This window comes from Protopterus annectens, chromosome 2.part2 (genome assembly GCF_019279795.1).
Source record: "Protopterus annectens isolate FY-2018-M chromosome 2.part2, PAN1.0, whole genome shotgun sequence".
Taxonomy (NCBI): domain Eukaryota; kingdom Metazoa; phylum Chordata; order Ceratodontiformes; family Protopteridae; genus Protopterus; species Protopterus annectens.
The window spans coordinates 740,651,583-740,676,582 of NC_056730.1; the positions used below are offsets into that span (position 1 = coordinate 740,651,583).

Genomic DNA, 25,000 nt, shown 5'->3' on the forward strand with positions numbered 1-25,000 from the left:
ACTGAGCTATTATGTAGTACAATGGGCCTGGCATACTGTGACTCTAGAATAGTAAAGGAAATTGTGCAATATCTAATGTTTTCCATTCTCCATAATCACTGGCTGCTGTACTGCACCAGCCTACCAGTCCATGGTAAAACAAGTGACTACATTACCACTTGTTTTTATTACTATGATTATTATTATTATTATTACAGGGAGAGTAACAGCTTTAATTTGTTCCATTTCAAGGATGGCTACCACTGACCATAACCCCCACACACACAGACACACACACACACACACACACACACACACTGTTTGTCTTAATAAAGAAACTAGTTTTTGGAGGTTAAAGTGGTGACAGGATCTCAATAAATGGAATTAACCAAAAAAAAAAAAAACACCAGAATCTGTTAGAATGTTTTGATGGAAACAGCTGTCAAACAACACTACCACCATAACACTATGAGAGCTGTGCAAATGCACTGGCTTCGTACAATATTCTACATAATCACCAAACATCGTACCTTAGAAAAAGGAAAATAATCAGAGGTGCCAACAACTTCAGGCTTGCTCACCTACAATCACAATTTCTGTGTCACTCTTTGGAAGATTACTGCTGGATCTATATTTAAATATCAAAAAAAATAAGTGTCAGGATGGATTTTCTACAATAGAATTATTTCAGATATTGCAACTGACAAAATGGATTTTTGTATTTCAGACTAGAAACATTTACAGCAAACTGTATAATGTTACCGGCTAGATAAGCTTATAATGCTGCTTTGCTCTGAAACAAAGAAAGGGCCTTAGTCAGTTCTCTCTGTTCCATAATGAGTACAGCTTTGTTTGTGTAATTATACAAAGTCATGAGAAAGTACAGACTTTTTGAAAATATGCCAGCCAACAATCTCTGAATAATAACTCCATATTTCTACCATCAATCAAGGATGTGAATTGTGACTGAAACTTTGAAAGGAATATTCCAGAACCCGTTTGCTCTTTGTTTTCAATGTAGATAAAAGCCTGTGGTCATCTACCGTGTTGTTAGTGTTTGACTAAACTTGTTATTAGTATATCTTGGGTGTGCTACTATCTGTTTGGATAATAAATGTTTTTATAAACTGCTTTCAGTGTTTTAGTAGTTTTGTACTAATGACAGATGGAAATGAGAAGAAGAAATGTCCTACACTACAGGAACTCATTATCTTACAGTAACAATGTTAACATGATATCAGAAGTCTCTGTGCCCATAAAATAGCTTGTCATTTTGTTTAAAATTGGTAATTGTTCATGCTTTTATTTTTTTTTTTACACATTTCTAGGTGTAATATAGTGTTAACTGCCCTGATTACTGGTAGTATTATGTACATTTTGGTAATTGTCCTTTTCTTGTCCAAAAGACTTATCATTTACCCTTCACATTTTGTGAGGAAAGTATTTTGTTGAATTGCATGTAATATTTAAGTAGGAATTTCACCTTTGAGCTGCTGTATCTCAAAGTATGGACCATCACAACCTCTACATTCAGATGTTTTGTCTCAAGAAGACCATATTTCTAGACAATGACTTCACAGGTTAGTCAAGATGCCTCACTATAAATATATCTAGGGTAGAGGAAGAGTTGGGATCAATAAATCCTGGGACTTAGATTAACTAAGACATAAATGGTGTCCGCGAAAAGAAAGGCAGGAGATTATATCAAGTGGAACTAAGGTTAGAGTACAACAACTTACCTTCCATTGTTAACAACAGTCACATTTATCTGAAAAGAAAGGCATGAGAGAATAGTAGGTTCTGGCTAAAAATAAAAATAAATGAACTTTCTAACTGTTCTTCTCATAAAAAAAGCATCATGCATCATACATGAGTACAGGCATTCTGTTGAAATATAGTCTTGATTCACAGAACAATCACAGATTTTTACAGGCAAGTTTAGGAAAGTTATTAACAACAAGTTTATCTGCTGCTGTTGACTTCCTTAATTGCTGCAGTGGAGAAATGGCTTCTGAGGGTACTCATAGTAGTATAGAGGGAAAGGCATACCCCAGATAACTGGTGAATAACCATAACAGTGCCAGTGTTCAAAAACAAAGGGAGCATTCCCAACTGTGGGCAGTACAGAGGTATCAAACTCCTATCACATTGCATACAAGTTCTAGAGAGGGTAATTGATAAACAAATATGCACAGTAATAAAAAGTAAGATAGGAGATGAACAGATCAGATTCAAATCAGGATGCAGCACAACTGATGCAGTGTTTCAGTGAGACCAATGCTTAAAAAGAGCCCAGAAATTAGGAAAGAGTCCAACTGGGTACTACTAGACTTTGAGAAAGCATATGACAAGGTCCCAAGAAAGCTGATTTGGGCAGTCCTGTGGTGTTCAAAGTCCCATAAGCAGTGGTAGAATTAGTGCAAGCTATGTACAAGGGCTCAATGACTCAAGTACAAACAGCATTCAGTCTGACAGAGGGGTTCCCAGTGGGAGTGGGTGTGCATTAGGGTTCAGCTCTGAGCCTAACTTCAGCAAACGATAAGGGCATGGAATGCAATGCTGATGGCACATGGTATGAAACTGAGTACAGATAAGACAGCTGTAATGACAGCAAATGGGGGAAATCAGAAGAAGCTGAGAATTGAGTGAGAATGGAAAGTAGCGGAACAGGTTAACAGCTACAAGAATCTGGGTGGGGGGTTGAGGAGAAAGGAAGTCTGAATGAGGAGGTCAGAGCCAGAATCAGAGGGGCTGCAGCCAACTAGCACAAAGTGTCAGGTATAGTGTATGACAGAAGGATGCCAAAGAAGCTGAAAAGTAAGATATACAAAACAGTGGTGCAACCAGTACTACTATCTGGTACAGAAACCAAGGCAGTAAAGGAAGAGCAGTTGAGGAAACTAGAAATGATGGAAATGAAGTGGCTGAAGTGGGTGGTAGGATGCACACTGTGGGACAGACAAAGACATGAGGACATAAAAGCAGACACCAAGGTAGCTCCAATTGCAGAAAAGGTCAAAGATAACAGATTGCAGTGGTTCAGGCACATGTGCAGAAAAGCAGAAGATAATCTGGTGAAGAAGTATTGGAACTGACAGGAAAAAAGGCAAGAGGAAATGGGGGCATCCAGAAAACAGGTAGATGGATTGCATGAGAGAAGAGTTGCAACAGTCAGTCATGAGTGTCAAAGAAGGAAAGATAGTGGCATTGAATAAAGAGATGGGTTGAACTTGGCTAGGCTTGTACGGGCCCTGGGAAACATTAGCCTAGTAACCTCCTATGGTCTTATGATCATATGATAGTGACAGTTGACATGACACCACAACACCATGTAGAAAATGGGAAAAAGGGGATTGATGATGATGATGATGACGTGCATGTCTGACTCAATGCGTCTCATTTCACAGCAGCTGTCTGAAACACCAGCTCATGAATGACATACAATGTATGTACCCAAGCTTATCATTTATATGTTAATGTGAAGCTAATAAAACACATTTTTTTTTAGGGACAAGCACCACCCCCCACCCCCACACACACACACACCACTCATATGTTGAGGCTTCACCCTTGCTTACTTTATTATTCTAGCTCTGAGGTTGCTTTACCTTGCATAAAGAGTGATCACTCACAGATAATATTACAACTGTCTGTTTTTCTGCGAGACACACTGACCTCAGACCACCAATGACTCATAATGCAACTGCTTAATATCCCACTCATCTGAGAAGTGAGCACCTAAACACCAGCAAATACCAGCTTGAGCTATAATTTTCTATATTCCAAGTTTTACAGAATTTCACATCTACACCACTGGATTCTCATTTCCAAACTTCAAGTCAGCATGTAGTACTAACAGCATCTACCTCAGAGGGAACAGCTGAAATAAATTCATATGGCTGTGTTTCATCTTAGATTAAATTTCCATGCTTGATGAGAATAGGGTGTAAGGCTAGATATTCCACAGATGATTAGTATTAATGCACATTATTAGAGGAATGATCTTCTAAGCTCTATGAAATGAGTGCCTTTGGGGTTATAGTAGAAAGTGCCCATAATTGCACTGCTACTCCTAAACTGCTTAATTTTTTGCCTTTGTGCTCCTCCAACATTTAAGTTTTGAGGTTGAGACCTTTCTGTTTTATACAGCTATTTTTTCTACACATGGGAGCTACCTAAATATTTCCAGTATAAAAATGCTGAACATTTTTTGCCCACCCTGTCTGATTTCTTATTATCCCAAATGGTATAATAACCCACATCACCTGGTAGGATCCCCTCCTTTCCGGAGGTGTGTGGGGGGGTGTAACTAATATGAATATTTTAATTTTTACTCCGCCCTCTCCTCCATATGCTGCTTTGGTATGCTAACTGTGCAGTGCATGTAAACATCTGCACTGCTGGTGTCTTTCCACATTCAGTGCCATTTTAGAACATGTTTTCCTTGCAGAGGCTTGACTCACACTTTATACACCTAGCGTTAGCCCTCTGGTTTCCACTAGAGGACTCATTTGTAGTAAAAGTCATCACTTCTTCCCTACCTTTGAAATTGGAGAGACAGCCATCAGTTGCTTAGTTCTACCCACCTAACTAGCTCCTTAGGTGGTGGGTCATCTTTTTGAACCGTAGTGTCATAGACAAAGCAACAGAATATGTGCTAAAATATTCCATATGCTGCTGCTGGGAGAATTAGACCTTTTCATTGTTACTGATTAAGTATTCAAGAATTGTAGTATTTAGTTACTTTGAGTTATATGGTTTATAGCTTTAATGTGTCACAGATATATGATATAATTCATATATCTGTGTGTCACAGGTATATGATATAACTCATATATCAGTGTGCCACAGATGTATGAATTATATCACCAAAGATTATATTTATAGTGCAAGAATGTCTACACCATCTAGACATAATATACAACTCATACTGCCACTAATAACTACTCTTCTAGAATTATGCACCATGTAGTGAGCATAGCTGTCACCTTCTCTGCTCATGAATCAGAGTTAAAGGCAACAGTAATTGAAGGGGAAGAAGGCCCCAAATCAGAGACAATTTCAAAATGTTACTGCAATTCACTTAATATGTTAATAGAATAACAGGGTTTTATATCACCTAACATTTTGTGAACATGAAAGGGTATGACATTCTACTGTCTGGCATTACTGACTGATTGTAATACTCAGTGATATACCAGAAAATAAACACTCTCATGACAGGTAAGGCAGATGTATGAGGCAAGGTCAGGGATGTTCTGCAACCTTAAGGCTAGCTAAGAGGTATGCTGCTTTGTGATTCGTATAGATGCATATCATTTTGTCATGCAAGCCCATTCAGTCAAAACATATACATCAAACAAGCTTCAGATGTTAAAAATATCTTATGCAGTGGGAAAAAGACCACCACACACACACACACACACACACACACACACACACACACACACACACACACATACACACATACACACATACACACACACACACACACACACACACCTAGCTAATACAGGTGCCTCTAAAGTCACCAAACCTAAGTGTTGGGGTGTAAGTCACAAACTACGTTGTTAAAATCTGTTCATTCTATCCTGTCTTGACTGAATAAACTTTGATCTGATAGCCTAATAGACTTCAGATAAGTAGAAACTTCATACCACTTGCATACAGTTTCACCTCGTGATGTAAGCAAAGATTTTACTACTCATCTTTGACTCTGGTGTATGTAGAAATGAATGTAATCTCTTCTTCACCCTGCTAAACTACTTAAAGAATGCCTGTATGATGGCACAAGGCTCTTAGTCCCAGACCTTCACCACACTCTAAAATGTGGACATACAGCCTCCATTCCCCTGCCATACTCTGCAAAATGGATGTACAGCCAACAGTCCCCCACCACATTTTACAATATGCACATACAGCCTTCATTACTCTGCTACACTCTGCAACATAGACATTCAGCATACAGTCCTCTCTCACACTTTACAATATGGGTATACTGCCTACAGTCTACCTCACACTCTGCAGTACAGACATACACTCTCAGGTACACCATCACACTCTGCAATATGGGCATATATACCCTCTGCTACACTGTACAGTATGGATATACAGCCTTCTGACTTCCACCACAACCTACACTACAGACATACAACCTACACCACTACTTAAGAATATGGGTGTACATTCTACATTCCTTCACAAAACTCTACAATACTGACATAAAGTTTTAGTCATTCACCACATTCTACACTATGGGCCTACAACCTATAGCCATCCAGAACTTTGTACAATATGGATATACAATCTACAGTCCTTCACCGTACTTTAAAATGCAGACATAGAGCCTACAGTCATCCACCACATTCTATGCTATGGACATACAGCTTACAGTCTTCCAGAACACTGTACAGTATGGAAATACAGTGTACAGTCCTCCAACACACTTTAAAATACAGGCATACAGCCTACAGTCATCCACCACACTCTACATTATGGACATACAGTCTACATTCATCCAGTACACTCTAAACTATGAACTTGCAGCCTGCAGTCATCCAGCACAATGTGCTGCATGGATATACAATCAACAATCATCCAACATGCTCTACAATACAGAAGTGTAGTCTCGAGTCATGCACCACACTATACAAAATGGACATACAGCCAACAGTCCTTCACCATATTTTACAATATGGACATACAGCCTGCAGACCTCCAGCACACTGTAGAAAATGGACATACACTGAACAGTCCTCCACCACACTCTACAGTATGGACATGCAGCCTACAGGCCTGCACTGCACCTTATGGTACTGGCATACACCCTACAGTCCTCTGCCACATTTTGCAATACAGGCATACAAAACAACAATATGTCCATAAAGCATACTATCTTTCCCCACACTCTATAGTATAGTCATATAGCCTATAGTCCCACATCACACTCTTCAGTACTGTCATACAGCCTACAGTGTTCTGCCACACTCTACACTATGGGCATACATTCTCCAGTACTCCACCATACTCTATAATATGGACATTTTATCTATATCCTTCTGCCTCACTCTGAAGTATGGACATACAGCCTTCTGTTCATCATACCTTACAGTACAGGCATGCAGCCTACAGTACACCACTATACTCTACAATATGGACATACAGTCTACATTCCTTCACAATAGTCTACAATAATGGCATATGGCCTACAGTCATCAACACATTCTACACTATGGGCATACAGCCTACATTGATACAGCACACTGTAAAGTATGGGCATACAGTTTACAGTCCTCCACCACACTCTATAATACAGGTATACAGCCTACCATCATCCACCACACTGTGTAAAATGGACACACAGACAACAGTTCCCCACCAGACTCTACACAATAGAAATACAGTTTAGAGTCATCCACCACACTCTACAAAATGAACCTACAGCCAACAGTCCTCCAGCACACTCTACAGTATGGACATACAGTCAGCAGTCCTCAGCCACACTCTATAATATGGACATACTGCCTACAGTTCTCTGCCACACTCTACACTATGGACATACAGCCTTCTGTTCATCATACTTTACAGTACATGCATGCAACCGACAGTAGACCACTATACACTACAATATGGATATACAGTCTACATTCCTCCACAATACTCTACAGTACTGTCATATGGCCTACAGTCATCCACCACACTCTACACTATGGGTATGCAGACTACAATGATACAGCACACTGTATAGTATGGACATACAATCTAGAATCCTCCACCACACTTTACAATACAGACATACAGTCTGCTGTCATACGCCAAACTCTGCAAAATGGACACACAGATAACAGTCCCCCACTGTACTCTACACTACAAAAATACAGTCTAGAGTCATCCCCCACACTCTACAAAATAGAAGTATAGACAACAGTTCTCTGCCACACTCTGCAGCATGGGCATATGGCCTAAGGGCATCCATGACACTCTACAATATTGGCATACAGCCTACAGTCCTCTGCCTCACACTGCAATACACTATGGACATACAGTTTACCATCATCCACCACTCTCTACAAAATGGACATACAGCCAACAGTCCTCCACCACACTTCACAGAATGGACATACAGCCTACAGTCTTCTACAATGTTCAGAAATATACACATCCAGCCTATAGCCCTCTGCAGTATGGACCTACACCCTACAGTCCTCTGCCATATTCTACAATATGGACTCACAGCCTATAGTCTTCCACTGCACTCCACATCATGGGCATACAGCTTACCAAATACCACCACTCTCTGCAATAGAGATATATAGACTACTTTCATTCATTGTACTCTGCAATAAGAACATGCTGCCTTCAGTCTTTGACCACACTCTGCTGTATGGACATTCAGTGTATAGTGCAGTACACTACCACACTCTGCATTAGAGGACATACAGTCTACAGTCTTGGCAAACAGCCTACATTCATCCATCACACTCTGCTTTTAAATCAAAATGAGCTACCAGCAACTCAAGCTGACAAGACCACAGTTTAACATCTCATCTGAAATACATCACACTTAGGAGTGCAGCACCACCCTAATGCTGCAATGCAGTGTCATAAGTTCAGTCATATGTAGTGGGAATAGAACCCACAGCCTTTTGGTCTTCTAGCACCAAAGGTAAGAGTTCTACCTGTTGAGTCACTGACATTATACAGTAACAACGTAGAGCCTACAGTCTTCCACCACACTATGAAATTATGGTCGTATATCCTACATACTCAACCACACTCAGCAATGCAGACATGTAGTCTACAGTCCTTCACTGTGCTCTGAAATATTGATATGCAGCCCCCAGTCATCCACCACACTCTACAGTATGGGTATACAGTTTATAATCCTCCACCACACTCTTCAGTACAGACACGCAGCTTACAGTCACCCACCACAATCTACATTACAGACATACAGCCTATAGTAAAACACCAACAATTATTCACCACACTCCACAATATGGATATCAAGCCTATGTCCCCCACCATGCTCTACAATATGGACAAGTAGCCTACAAGCCTCTGCCACACTCTACAATATAGACATGTAGTGTAACAGTCTTAACACAATATTCTGATGTACTGAGTAATGTTGGGCATGCTGTGTACTCGATGAGTACTGTATGAATGTACTGGTGAGGTTGTATTTGACTTAGATTGTTTGTAGAATTTGTCCATAAGATATGTGTGTCTCACACATTTCTCAAGGAGTATAGACATTTTCTGTACCTTTTTCAATGTGTGTGAAATGTTTGCAGTTAGAACTGCATTATTCACTAGTTGTGGTTTGTCTTTGCACTCACAGTACTGAGGAAATATACAGGTTTAGTGTCCGATGGAGAATCTCTTTGCTCTGCAAGTGATAAGGAATGAATGCCAGTTGTGTGGGTTTGGGATTATTAGACTTTCCCCTTGTTCAGTAATTTGCTTTGAGAATGGGCATGGAAGTATGAGACCCAGAGGTTTTAGATAATTGATAATGGCTGACACAAAAATCAGCATTCTGGGTAGGCTGCCATGAGCGAGACAGAAAAGGTTCAGAAGTAGAGAAAAATATAGGGAATATTATATTGGTTCTCAGTCTAACTTGAGAAGATGATTCATGTTTTCTCAAAACTGTAGCTTAAACATTATTCTGCATTTGAAGAAGAAACTACATACTGCAGTGTGTACAAAACATGACCAAGAGTACAAACCCGAGACTGTCACTGAAATAAATTTTCAGACATTGCAGAGAAATTCTGTTATGAAAGAAAATGTGTAATAATATCATCATTTTGGGACTAAGAATGTATTTTATGAAAGAGAAATCAAAACAAAAACAAAATAAAGTCACAATGTTCACCTGTATTAGGGACTACATGAATTGATGCAGAGATATTAGTGTAGCATTGAATGTCAAGAAAATATAAAAATATATATGTTTTTCAAACCAGGTCCTTTAACTTATATTTAAACCCATATTTTCATCTTCAAAGTTAAAGATAAAACTATAATAAGGGTTAAGGTCTGGATTAAACGTAAATTTATGGTTAACGTATGGATTAAAGTAAGATGTGTATATTTTATTGGCATACCTCTCGGGTATCCTTGTTTTGTAACAAATTCCTGTTCTCTCTCTCCCCCCCTAAAATATATGATTTTGTGAGAGAACAGAAAAGACTACAGTCACTTAATGACAAACATTACCATTTTCAGAAATGCATCTTAACACAAGCTATATTATTCAGTTAATTTTCAAAATGAATAGTACCAATATTTCAAAAAGAGTTCATCTTTCAAGGCCTTTGTCCCTGAATGTTTTGACTTGATTCCTAATTCCTGAGGCATGGATTACCGTGGTTAAATTGCATTTAAGTTTTCAGTCAGAGTTATGGAGGGCTTCAAAGTTAATACATTTGCTGCTTGACAGTGGGTTGTACTTTGTCCTTAGGTATTTACATAACTGCATCTATTCCCATATCAGTGCTGTTAGAGAAATAGGTATTTAACATTCTGCTGTTGGCAGTAATGTTTATTTGTATTAATGACAGGATATAGACCCTAAAGTACTTAGTGAAGATTTAAGTAATAAACATATGCATGTGGATATATGCAGTGATGTAAAATACATAATAGTAAATTAATGCATATATTCGCAAATACACACACACACACACACACACACACACACACACACACACACACACACACACACACATAAAATTTCCTAAAAATCACACAGCAAAGACAAAAAGTTGACTTTTTGCACAAAAACAAATTCTGAGAAAGGTATCTTTTTCTAATACACCACTGTCAAATTAGTATTATTCTAGTACGTGTATTTTAACAAAAGAGAAATGCACACATACTGCATATATTATTACATAAAGTTATATATATTTATGAAGGAAAGAATATAAATACAAACTGTATGCTGAATGTAATAAAACACTGACATGTCATTCATGGATTATTGGAAGGAAGAACCTTGACTGTCAACTTGTAAAAATGAGTTTTTGTGTTAGCTAGGAAAAATATACAGGAGTATAATATACCTTTAAATATACAAACTCACACACACACACACGTCTCTCTCTCTCTCTCTTGCTCTCGCTGTGTGTGTGTGTGTGTGTGTGTGTGTGTGTGTGTGTGTGTGTGTGTGTGTGTGTGTGTGTGTGTGTGTGTGTGTGTGTGCATTTAAAGGTATATTTTACTCTTGAATGCCAGTCTTCTTTTGTCCCATATAAAGTGAGTGCAACTCATTTTTACAGGTAGACAGTCAAGGTTCTTTTAAATGAATCCACAGATTTTTTTTTATGAAGGTCACTTACTTGGATATTTATTCTCTTATTATAAGAGGGAAGAGGGAGAAATCACTAATTTTCTCATTCACTAATTAAAGACAAGCCAGTTCAAAAACTTGACTTCTCAGTGAGAAACTGTGTACATGTTGTGCTTGAGGAATGCTCCCTAGCAGACAGTATTTATTGCATATAATTTGTTTCAATAGTCATAAGAGCCCAACATGACTTAGAAATTCCATAAGTCATTTGCAAACAAAACAAGTCATGGAAATTAAATAGCAATAAGCAAATAGCAGTAAGACAGCTGTTGGCTTCATATAATACATTTGTCTTGCATTTACATGGCTGATTGTTTCCAGAAGCTTGGCAGCTTTAGTCATAAAAAAGTGATGAAATTGATTCCAGTTGCTGTCCCAGTCTTAGCCTAAGAAAGGAAATACCAGTAGGGTTTGAAAATTGATTACTGTAGGCACTAGTTAGCTCAATATGGTTCAAACATTCTGTTTGCACTATACCATTTTAACAAAAAAAGAGGCATAGCTTTGCTATAACCCAGATTACTTTCACTACAAATCTTTAGAGGAGGAAATCAAAACCACTACTGAATCATGGAGAATATGGAATTAGTTTAATAGAAGCCGAAGCTTGCCTTATAACCACCTCCTCTTTCCTGTGCTGTTTTGGTCTCTACCTCATTCGGAATATGTTAACAAATATCCTTAAAAGCTCAGTTCAAACAGAGGAAGGCCTTGAACAGCAGAACCCAAAAATGTAATATGCAACAGATGTGACTTTAGAAAAGGTACAAGATTGTCTTGCAAATATTTGCAAAGAAAAATAGCCTTGGGATCCATAAAAACTAATCCTTATTTATCTAGTAAGATGTCAATGAGGGTATTGTTTTTGTTGCGCCCTTGTAATTCTTGTTTCATTGCCCAATTATAAATCAACCTGCTTCTTTAACTAGATGCATGTGTTCATGTCATGGTGAGGTTCTGGGAGCAGGACAAAAATGTGAAGATCTATTTTGTAGATAAATTCTGCTTCACTGATGTGTGGCTTACAGAAAATCACAGTTATTGGTACAGGGAAATATGTTTACTTTTTTATTTTTACACCTTACATTTTCAAAATAAGTCAAGGAAAAGTGAGCCTTATATGGATGTTCAAGTGGTTAAAATGATTAGTAGAGTTATTCTTTTTTCAGTTTAGTAAGTATAGAATGATTTTTAGTATGCCTACATTCTGCAGAACTTCAGTTAGCATTTGCAATCTGCTTGAACTAGACTGGCACCCTGTTCAACATAGATTCTCTGCCTTGTGTTCTCTGTTTCTGCTTGCATGTATAAACATTGGTTCCAATGAATGAAGCTAGTACTGGAAACTAAATGAATACATGCTTTTTTAAACTGGAAATTGAATGAATAATATCAGTAAATGAATGCAAGTTTTGTAACAGGGAACATTATAGGTCCATTTTGGGAACAGTTACACTAGGTGCATTTCTCTTGTTTTTATAGATATTCCAGAAGGAAGTGTCTTAGCAAGGTTACTGTGTGTCTGGAAAACACAGTTCAAGAGAGATAATGGTCATCTTCTATTTGTTTTTTCTTTTTTTTTTTTTTGCTGTGGTTTGCAATACAGAGTTGTACAATTTAGGGAACAGTTACTATTCCTGAAGTAGGATGTAGTGACTTCCGGAAATGCTAATGTGAGAATACACTCCATGTAGTCTGGATTACTATCCCTACACAGCAAAGCTCCTGTCTGAATTCAGACTCTAACTCATATTCAAAAGTGACTGTGTGTTGCTCAGCCTAATAACTTTCTGTAATCCATTTTGTTTCCAATATTAAAATGATCATGACAACAACATCACAATTTGCATTTTATGCTTAAATTTTTCAGTCTCACAGTATTGTAATGTCTTCATTAGTCACATGCACCCTGTCGTATCTCTAGCATTGCAGAGCCCCCACCTGGTTCCTCCCCAGGCAGGCTTTCAGTAATCTTCAACTTTTGCTACACAAAAGTACACTGAGTTTTGTTGACCTCAACAGCCTTAAGGTTTAGGTGAAGCAGAAGAAAACATTAGTCTTATAAGATCTTAAAAAACTGAAGTAATTTCATGGCCATGAAATACTTAAATAGTTTTGATGAAAAGAATGCCACTGAAAAATCTAGTACCATATCAATGATTCTAAACTACTTCATGAAGTATAGAAGTTCAGAGAGTCCAGTCAGTCATAAGAGCATTTGGGGGTTGGCACCTAACTAAATGACATGCAGCCCAACAGCTTGCATTTGACACCATATACTTTTCAATTCAGTTACTATCTCTGCAGAACTCTCCATAATTTCGTAGCCTACCCATAATGCAGCATCACTTTCTCTACAATCCATCATTAAGGTAAAAGAGCGGGCCTCTATTACTGCATCCAGTACTATACTGTGCCCAGCTCATCTGCTAGTAGCAAGCCTACTCATTTAACCAATATAAAACCCACCTTTTTCACCAGGACATCAGAATTTATAATGTGTGCTCCATGCCCTCCTCTAAATGGATTCCATTTCTCAGTCATCTTTATGTTGTACCTTTCTTTTCTCTCCCTCATCCAGAACAGACACATTTTTCTGGTTTGTAAGGTTAGTGGAATACATTGTCAAGCAATTCTCTTGCAGCATTAGCCAGTAGCCATAATTGTGATTATCAAACTTGATTGAAACCCTAAGTCTTACTGCCTCTTTTTAGGTCAGCTTCTCGTTCTTGTCCATCAACTACTAATATGTATACCTTCTGTTCTGAGACCCACTTGTCTGTGAGCAGAATTTAGATTGTGACCACGTAGATTAAATTTTCCTGTGCAACTAGAGCCAGCTGGCTATAGACAATTGTACTAAAAAAGCTGGCAGCCAGCTGGTTACATTTAATATGAATTTTCCTTGCTGTCCCCATAATGGTTTCTCCTGATATGTGACCCACAGGCAACCTGTACAGCATTAACCATATTTACTCAGAAGATATGGGAAGGAGTTTTCTCATCCTCCATTACAAGGAATTCAGCTTATTCAAGCTACCATAAAATATACAATGATACAAAAAATGAACCAATTGGTCAGTGATAGTTATAGAACTATAGGTTGTATAAAAGGCCATATAAAGTCTGGGAAATCAGAAATGGTGAAATCCTTGTTTTTTAGCTACATTAGACCCAAACTTGGATATGGAATAACAACATGGAAACCTTATAAGAAAAAAAAGCATTAGTAAACTGGAAAGTACACAGCTGAAGTATACCAAGAACATCCGTGGATGTGAAAATGAATGTTATTATGAAAGACTAAAGTATCTGAACTTTTACAGTGTATCATACAGATATTTAAGAGGAGACCTTATTCAGGTACATAGGGCATTTCAGGACAAATACCTCTGGGAATGATTGGGGTTATCAAAAGTAGTAGAGAATCATCAGACAACTGTTGTAGAATATTCTACAGGAATGAGAAGTCTACAAACTGATTCTCTGAGAGAGTAGCCAATTTATGAAATAGACTACCAAATTACATTCAAACGAGAACTAGTTTAGATATTTTTAAGAGCAGCCTGTATGCTTGTTATGGGAACCAAGGGTTTTGGTATATTGGCAGGCTAGAAGGACATTATTGCCCATGCCTGAAATATTTGTATGCATGTATGTAAATGAAAAAGACTTCCACTCCATCATGCCTATCCAAGTGTTACAGCTAGCTTTGTGCAGCTTTATTTACACTCCATCCACCACTCATCTTTTCTAGGCATTTTTGAATCCCTTGATAGATTTGTACTCTACCAATCCTATAGCTGTACATTCCCAGACCACTTTACTTTCTTGTGTTCTTTCTCTCTTTCTCTCTCTCTCTCTCTCTCTCTCTCTTTCTATCTTTTTTTCACTTTCTGTTAAACAATATTTCCTAATATGAACTTGAAATTTCTTTCACCCTTGCTATTATCCTTCCCCGTCCTGCATTTTCTCTTACATATTACATACTCTTCCCTGATTATATGATGTATCCATGTCAGTCGCTTCATTCCACCTTTCTCCTCCATTGGAAGCTGCATGTGCTCTGAGAATTTTCTCATACCCCCTGAACACTATTGCCACTGTTGCCTCCATTGTTCTCCAAGGGATAATGATGCCAATGAGAGTTTTTATCTGCCCAGGTCTGTCATGGTGGAGTACTTCTGATAAAACAAATCATTTCCTGGTTTTCTCCAAAATAGCGTACATAAACTTGCACTTTTTTCATTAATCTATAGATCCCACATGTAAGCCCATACCTCCCAGTAAGTCAGAGTAAGTCAGATTCCCCATTTTCTCATCCATCACCCAATAGTGCGATGTAATCAGGAAGTAGGCTGGTCGTATTCTGTGTTAATGTGACTACATATTCTGAGTGGAATCAGGCCAAACAACAAACTATGCTGCATTCCATTCATCAGCAGCTTTTCAATCAACAGCACCCTCAAATGCTGTCCCGTGCTTCCTGTCAGCTGATTCGTTTCTTACCCAACATTCCAGACCAAGTCTCACCACATTCTCTTCTAGTTTGTTAATGGGAAATGCTTACATTCATTGACATTAAGGTGAACCCGTGTGTGTGTGTGTCTCTGTCTGTTTGTGTGTGTTTGTGCATGTGCGCTCGCATGTCTGTAAATGCGCATAAGGAGGATACACTGGAAAAGCTAAGACCTGCTGTACCACTTAGATGAGCTAAGTTTACTGACTTCATATTACAGTCTGACTCTGAGAAGCCTGAGACAGCTAAACAGATATCATACACTCAGAATTATTCAAGGTGTGGCTGGCTTGAAGGGCCCAAAAAAGCGGCAGTCACCTCACAAACCAAGAATGTAAGATATCTGCCAATATGATAACAACATGGAAGGGGATAAGGTGTTGACTCAGGCTTGACCAGACACCAGGGAGTTCTAGTCATAATCCTTCATCTTAGAGCAGACGTGTCCAACATGCGGCCCTCAAAGCTCTTCCATGCGGCCCCGACCTCTAACTGCAATATCGATATATGCATGCCCCAAAATACTTTTTTTGTTTTGTGTTTTTCACACCCGTTACCTATAACTCTGTCAGTGCGCGCATGCACCAAAGCACCCTTCTAGTTTTGATTTTTTTGCACCAAAGAAGCATCTGTGTGTTCCCGCCGTTATTTTGTGCCAAAGAATCAGTGTGTGTGTGTTCTCGCTGAAAAGGGAATCGTGTATGGATTTCCCACCATTGCCTTTGAAAGGGACAGCACTTACCTGTGTTAAAAGGTAAGTATGGAGTGAGTGAGTACATGCATGAAAGCAGAATGTTTGTGTATGTGAAAGTAGAAGAAGAGTGTGTGTGTGTGTGTGTGTGTGTATGTGTGCATGACAGAGAGACAAAGAGAGATACATGAACAAAGAGGCTAAAGATGATCAATCTACCTACAGAACACAAATAAGTTAGCTCACAAATATATTGTACATTAAAAGTACTCTTTCATTAAATTGTGGCTCTCCTGACAGAGAGAGTGTTGTAATGAATATGAAATCATACCTCTCAACTGTATGGATTTTCACTTCATCTTCCAATTTGTGTCTTTTGCTTAGAAAATAAAATTAGTCATTCAAGGTAATGTAGTTCCATGGAGTAAGAATGAGAGAGCAGCCTAGGATTAATGGGTCAGTACTGGATTGACTTTGTGGGACTCTAGCATATAAAGTTGAATTGTTTTTTTCTGACAAACAAAAAAGCACCCAGTACTGTTTTGTCATTGGCGGGTTCTAAGCAGTGGCAGATTGGACAACAATAAGTATAGCCTTGGTGGATTATCAATACTGGCAAATCAGGTGGGTACAATGTCATTTTTTAAATGTTGTGGGTTTTAGTATGTATATGTGTGTTGGGAGGGCTGAAATAGTAGACAATTTTTAAGACATAGCTTCTTGCCATTTGCAATGGATTGATATTTACATTTAATGGACAAAAAAATATCCTTGTTTCCCACCTTTCCTAAACTAGAATAGTCCCTTATACAGGCTTTGCTGTATTCTGGACTTTTGAATAGTTCCTGTGTTGCCCATTTCCTTACTTGGATAAAAGGAAGTTTCTTTGCTCACTAGTGGGAGTGGGGAGCCTTGAGCAGCTTATCTGTCCCTGAAGGAGTGACCTCAGCACAAGAATCTTGTAGTTTATTGGCCGTTTTGGGCCAATTTCTAGCTCTTTAAAGTTCCCTGCATAAAAACCCGCTGTGGCACGGTTTTTCACCTATCCCTACTCAGCAACAACTCCTCTTGGTCCTGCAGAGTGGTGCTAGCAGCAGAGAAACAAAAAGAGTGACTGCTTTCAAGATATAAGTATATTTTACGGTTATTACCTGTGCGACCGCATTTCCTTGCCGAAAAGCGAGTTTAAACTGTTGATTTACCTGTTTTCTGTGTTTTTCTCATACCTGCACTTTTAAAAGTCTGTTTGTTTGAATTTTAACTGTTGAGGCTGCCCACTCAAGTGCGCTAGCCTGTGTATTGAATTTACTATACTTTTCCTGCTGTTTTCCTGAAAAAAAGAAGAAAACAAAAAAATATACTTGTTTCCCACCTTTCCTAACCTAGAATAGTCCCTTATACAGGCATTGCTGTATTCTGGACTTTTGAATAGTTCCTGTGCTGCCCATTTCCTTACCTGGATAGAAGGAAGTTTCTTTGCTCACCAGTGGGAGTGGGGAGCCTTGAGCAGCCTATCTGTCCCTGGAGGAGTGACCTCAGCACAAGAATCTTGTAGTAATTTGCCGTTTTAGGTTCATAGGTTCATAGGTTTATACTAGGCTATCTGCCCTAAGGCATTTATAAGCCTAGCCCAAAGTTATGTGGCTTACGCCACCCCTTATGTTAGAAATAATGTGCCCATTAGTTTGTTGTGCCTCTGTCCAGCAGTGACACAGAGATGATTTTTGGGCCATTTCTAGCTCTTTAAAGTTCCCTGCATAAAAACCCGCTTTAGCGAGGCTTTGCGAGATTGTGCGCATAGCACAGCATCGGGCAGCGCTGCTTAATCGGGTTTAAGCTATTCCCGGCTCCACATAGTCTGCTCTTCACTTTTTCCCTTAGAACTGCTCTATCTCTCAAATTAAACACCCTATTCGCAATCTAAGGCCCTGCACTTGCCCATATAAGCAATCTTACAATTCAGCACTAGTAAACTAAAAGCACTACATCCCCATATACTCCCTTCGAGTACCTTGTCCCCTATTGGTCCTTGTTGATTCAGTGATAAAGGAGTTCCCTATACTATTCTAGCATGTTCAAAGGTCAGTTAATGGTTTCCTCTCCAGTCCAGCTGGTGAATCTGGGAATCTTGAGGCAATGTTACAACTGTCTCATGTACACAGACAACCCTCTCCTCCTCCCAACAAGTTCAACTATATGTGAGAGATGCAACCATATAGCCAAACTGGAGGCTGAGCTCTCTCAACTCAGAACTGGTGCAACCAGTCAGGAGGAAAAGGTAACCTCACACATCACAAATCCAGTCTCACATAGTCCTATCACAACAGCAAACCAAACACATAAACACACAAAAATATACTCGGAGGCTCTAAATAAAGCAGACATCCAAGCAAACACTACCTCAAAACAAAACACGTGCAACACATAGCTCACAAAGTCAGTGTGCCAAACAGTCACAGCCCTTAAGGCTAAATAACACACCTGATACACTTGTAATAGGTGATTCTGTAGTCAGACACACTGACGTCCCACTCACCAGGCTGAACAAAGAGAAGGTCACAGTGAGCTGCCTGTCGGGTGCTAGGATCCGCCACATAACACAAGCACTCAGGTCACTCCAAAGCAAGTACAAATATGATTCAGTCATTGTACATGCTGGTGTGAATGACCTGAGATGTACCTCCCTCGACTACATGAAAAGAGACATAGTGGAGCTCTCTGATCATGTATCCCAGGCCGGTATGACCCTGACCTTGAGCAGCATCTTACCCTCACCTAGAATGAAGCCACAGTATCAAGACAAAATGATCGATTTTAACAATTGGCTAAAATGTTGGTGTCATTCAAAGGGGATCCAGTGTCTGTCAGCCTGGGATGACATGCTCGACAAGCCACGTTGCTTCGCTAGGGACGGCTTGCACCTGTCACCCCTGGGCTTTCAGATATTGGCAAAGGCTCTTGCCATCCCCATAGTGCCTTTTTTAGGCAAGGCTCAAAAGACAAACCCACCTCCATAGACAACACAATGAATAAGAAACTAAGGGTAATGCTGCTAAACGCCAGACGTCTAAACCTCAAGATGCACGCACTCGAAGCCCTCCTCTTTATGGAGAACATCAATATCTGTGCAGTGACAGAAACCTGGTTCAAGGCTCCAGAGAGCACACCAGCACTACCAGGTTATACCTCATATCATGCTTTTCGGCCCCAAAACTCAGACTGATCCACAAAAGGAGGGGGAGTATCCATATTTATCAAAGATACCCACACCTCCAGGTTAGTGGAGCTGCACAAAGCATCTGAGACTATCCATGTGCAACTAACAGTGGGCCAAACCGCTTTTCAGTTTGTAGCATGTTACAGACCACCCTCTCAAAATCAGGAATCTCACTCGGCTTTCCTGAGAACACTAGAGAATATGAGGATCTCTCCAAACACCATTTTATTGGGTGACGTCAACTACCCAAACATAGACTGAGAGTATTACTCAAGCCCAAACACCCTAGCCCAAAGTTTCCTGGAATTTATAAACTCAAATGCTATGGAACAACTAGTCACCACTCCCACAAGAGGGGAAAACATACTTGACCTAATCATCACCAACATGGGGACTCTATGCTTCATACCAGAGGTATACCCCTCATTGGTAAATCGGACCATAAATTAATCTCACTGGATATCCACATCCTGACCCCACCCCCAGCCCAGAAAACCACAGTGAAAAACTTCTCAAAAGCGAACTTCACACTTCTCAAAACCGAGGTGGAATCCTTCAAGGCCCCCGGGCAAGTGGAAACTACAGCCCAAACTGCAGAATCCCATATAAACGTATTCTATAGACACCTCCAGGAATGCATGGATCATGCTATCCCAAACAAAACCAAGACCCAATCTCCCAAAGGCAGGCGTCCAGTCTGGTGGACCCCAGCCATAAATAAGCTGTACAACAGAAGGAGGAAGCTACTACATGATAGAGCAAAATCCCTAAAAGGGAAGGCATCTCTGATCAGTACTAGCAAAAAACTACGATCCCTCATAAAATCCTCCAAGGCCAGCTTCAAGAGAAAAATTACACAGGAAACTAAAGATAATCACAAGGCTTTCTTCAGTTATGTTAGGAACCTGGGATGCAATTCCCAGATATGCTCAGAGTTGATCCAAAATGACAAAAAATACACTGAACCTACGGACATTGCCAACATCCTGGCAGACAGGTTCAGTGCAAACTTCTCCCCCCTCCCCCCCCAAAAGAGCAAATATCTACCCAGCAGAGTGCTGCCTCCCTAACATCTCAGATGCTCAGGTGAAAGCCGCCCTCTCCAAAGCAAAAAACACAGCATCAGTAGGACCAGACGGTGTCCCAGGTTGCGTCCTACATGAACTCCAAGAAGAACTAAACCCTCACGTAAAGCTGCCGTACAATCTCAGCCTTACTACAGGATATGTACCCAAAGAATGGCGTACAGCAACAGTGGTCCCACTCCACAAAGGTGGTGCCTCTACGGACCCCGGAAACTATCGCCCCATAAGCCTGACCAGCCTAGTCTGCAAAGCTCTGGAGAAGATCATCATGGAACTCATAAACAAAGACATTGGGGACCTACAAACACTAGATCCTACCCAATTTGGCTTTGTTAAGGGCAGATCCTACCTCTTGAACCTGGTTGACTTCTTCAAAACAGTCACCAAGGCCATAGATAAAGGTAGTCCACACAGCCTACCTGGACCTCGCAAAAGCATTCGACACAATACCCCACTCGGGCATCATAGATAAGCTATCCAGCTTAAATATAAACCCCTATGTCACTAGATGGGTTGCAAACTGGCTCAAAGACAAGAACCCACAGAGTCAGAATGGCTGGTGCCATGTCAGACTCGAAACCAGTTACAAGTGGTGTCCCACAAGGCTCAGTCCTGGGACCTCTCTTGTTCAGTATATATTTTTCTGAGGTACAGGCTAAGACGGGAGGACTGTGGTTGACCAAGTTCACAGATGACTGCAAACTGGGCTCCATAATTGACTCTCCAGCTGACACGAGCATCCCTCAAAAGGGTCTCACAGAGATGGATAACTGGTGCCAGAGCCATGGCCTAAAGCTAAACACCAAAAAGTGTATAGTCATACCCTTTGGCAAAAACAAAGTGCCCACAAATTACCACAAGGTGGTAAGCCATTAAGTACGGAGGAAGTTATTAGGGACCTGGGGACCCAAGTCGATAGTAATCTCTCCTTCGACAACCACATTGCCAAAGTGGTTAGAAAGACCTTCTATATAGCCCTCCTTATCATGAAAGGATTCACATCTATATCAAGAGAGGTCTTCGTGCCCCTTTATTCATCCCTCATTAGGCCCATAATAGAATATAATGCCCCATTTGGGATGTACCTTACCCGACACCTGCAGCAACTAGAAAGACCCCAAAAGTACCTCACAAAGAGAATCAAGGGACTCAAACAGATGCCATATGCTGCTCGGTTAAAGAAACTCCAGCTCTACTCAGTTGCATACCGCCTACTTAGAGGCGATCTATGCCTGACGTATAAACTATTTTAAAAAATTTTAATTGTTTAGGTCATAGGGTATTATATATAACAAGTGTAGCACTAGTACTGTTTTATCTGATGAAGTCTTGCATCGAGACAAAAGCGCTCATGTTTTGTTGGATTTATTAAAAGCTGTGGAATTTTTTATCCTGTTGGTGGCCTGCAGCTTATTTCGTTCATTGACGTATAAACTATGTCCAACCCGGAATTAATGGACATGCTCCACCTCTGAAAATCCAAATCCCATAGAGCTACACGCTCGAGGGACTTGAACCTCCAAACAGAAATAAATAGGACATGCAGGAGGGACAGATTCATAGCCCAGAGGCTTATTTCGCTCTGGAATAGAATCCCAGTACATGTTAGGCAGAGCCCCTCACTGACCCTCTTCAAGAGGAATCTTGACGAGTGGATGGGAGATCGTAGGTTTACCCCGGGGATTACTTCTGTGTCACTACTAGACAGAGGCACAGTAAACTAACCTTAAAAAGGACACAGTAAACACAATTCAAAGGGCGGCGAAAGCCAAACACACTCTGGATAGGCTTGTAAATGCCCTAGGGCAGATAGCCTAGTATGAATCTATGAACCTATTATGAGTGTGGTCCTGTAGGGATCTGGAGGATGCCAAGTCTACCACTGCCAATGTCTTGTAAAGTGACCTGGAAATGGATATTGGGATGTTACTGAAAAAATACAATAAGTGGGCTTAAAAATATAGTTTAATTAAACAAAGTGCACTTGCAATTTGCAGGCCATAATTTAATTTATTTCAGGTAGTCCAGATCCTGGTAGATTGTATCCCATTAGACTTAATTAGGGAGAGCTACCATTCCTGGGAAATAAGCAGCCCTAGTTTCAGTGAAAGCTCTGTGGTTGTTTGCGGGTAGGAAGTCGCAGGATGTGGATGTAATGTGTCTTATTTATTATTTTTAATGCATTTGTCATTTCAAAGCATGATTTTCTTTGTTGCAAAAGGCAGGATTGAATGAGCCATATAATGCTTAACTGACAATGATGGGATAGAAAGATTATAAGTGATGTATAATGTTTGCAGCTACAGTTGCTTCAATGGTGTCTGTGATGCATAACTATTTTTGGGCCTGTGTCCCACTTTTATTTTTCTCTTTCTCCAGATTTCTTGCTCTAAGTTTGAGAGGCATGGTTCCATACTAAATCAGAAGGTTATATTTACCTTGGAAGACTTTTCGGCATAAATACGAGAAACAGAGTCTTTTTAATATCTTTGCATATTTCCAATATAAACTGCCATGCAACCTTGCAATTAACCTTCTTATTAAACTACTTTAATTCTTTTGGAATTGACTATGCTTCATTGGTTTGGACATAAGCATAGAGTGCTAATGTGACAGCTCAGTAAACTGTTAGTCTGTGAATAACTTCTGCACAAATTAAAATGTCTGAATGTCAAATGACTTTAGATTGGAGGGAAGTTATATGTTTACTCCAGTATGTAGTATGATCTTAGAGAGTTTACGGATTTCTTATTGATTTACTTTTTGCTGAGCAGTTGTTAGCTAATTTATTGATGGTCCTTTTGGTGGTGGGAAAATGGATGGATGAGTCCATCTCTAGTACGATTATTTTTTTTTCAGATATTTTTACTTCCAGACAATTTCATTCAGTGAGTGTGTGTCATGTGATTACTGATGTTGCCTATTTTAGTAGTCAGGGCTCCTTTTGTGTGTGTGTGTGTGTGTGTGTGTGTGTGTGTGTGTGTGTGTGTGTGTGTGTGTGTGTGTGTGTGTGTGTGTGTGAGAGAGAGAGAGAGAGAGAGAGAGATAAAGAGATTTCATATGTATACTGAATATATTTTTGCAAATGGAATTCTTAGTTAAATAGGCCCCTCTTCTTGGGCAAGTAGACTTGAGTAACCAATATTAGATCTTAGCCATCCAGCTAGGAAAGTTTAGTATGTGGATTTTCCATCCGGTTTGATGAAGGCTATGCTACTTACTCAAGGAGTACATTTATGGCTATCCATCAAGTTGTCGTGTTGCTGAACTACATTGTTTGATAATGAGAGGAGCTTTTTACAAAAGTTGAAGTTTTTGTGTCAAGAACCCACCCATACAGAGTGGCTTGTTTATGTTGCAGAGAACGCTGTGGTCTTTGTAGTGACCGTTTTAAGTATAACCAGTATTTCTGAGGTGGAGGAAGTCTCTTAAGGTAGGATCTTTTTTAGCGTGGAAAGCAAGCCAGTGATTAAATTTATAGGGGCCAGTGAGAGACAGAGGAAAGCAAGAAGCTTTTTAGTCTGTTTGGATAACTAAGTGAACTTATTCCTTTGACCTTTTTTGTCAGAAATGGTTGTAGTCTTTCTTTTGGCAGGGTGTTTTGCTGAGGCACATGCCAAAAGGGGCTTTGCACTCAGTAATGGCTCTTATAAAGGAAGAATGACCTACTGCGGTGGTGGTGCTGTGGTAGCATTGTCGCCTCATAGCAAGATGTTGTCCCGTTTGATTCTCAGCTAGAGCGTCTTCTGTGTGGAGGCATATGTGAATGGGGCATGCCTTCATTGAAGGTTGTGCGTCAGGGCTGGTAACGCGGTACGTAAAAATCCACTACCAATCATTAGCGGACCTGAGTTCCACTGTGGAGACCCCTAACTGGGAAAAGCCGAAAGACACACACACACAGGGATGTTATGACCTCCTTGTCCCTGGATGAGATACCCTTACTAATGAGATGGGCCATGTAAAAAGCTTTCCGTATAATGGAGACAACATGGTGGACAAAAGTCAGGTTTCTATCAACCTGGGTGCCCAAGCACCTCACGACTGATTGCGTGCTTACAACATTGTTATCAATGTGATAATTTGTGGGGACATCACTCTCTCCAAAGGGGATGATGATGCATTTTTGGCATTTAGCTTGAGGCCA

At 39.9% G+C, this 25,000-nt stretch overlaps 1 protein-coding gene across 1 annotated transcript in view; it reads left to right on the top strand.

Moving 5' to 3' along the window:
- Positions 1-25,000, top strand: part of MCTP1 (multiple C2 and transmembrane domain containing 1) — a 3,344,116-nt gene that overhangs the window by 3,107,114 nt on the left and 212,002 nt on the right. The window contains exon 20 of the mRNA XM_044064134.1: positions 22,200-22,230. Coding sequence (XP_043920069.1) covers positions 22,200-22,230 — 31 coding nt within the window. The remainder of the gene's footprint in view (positions 1-22,199; positions 22,231-25,000) is intronic.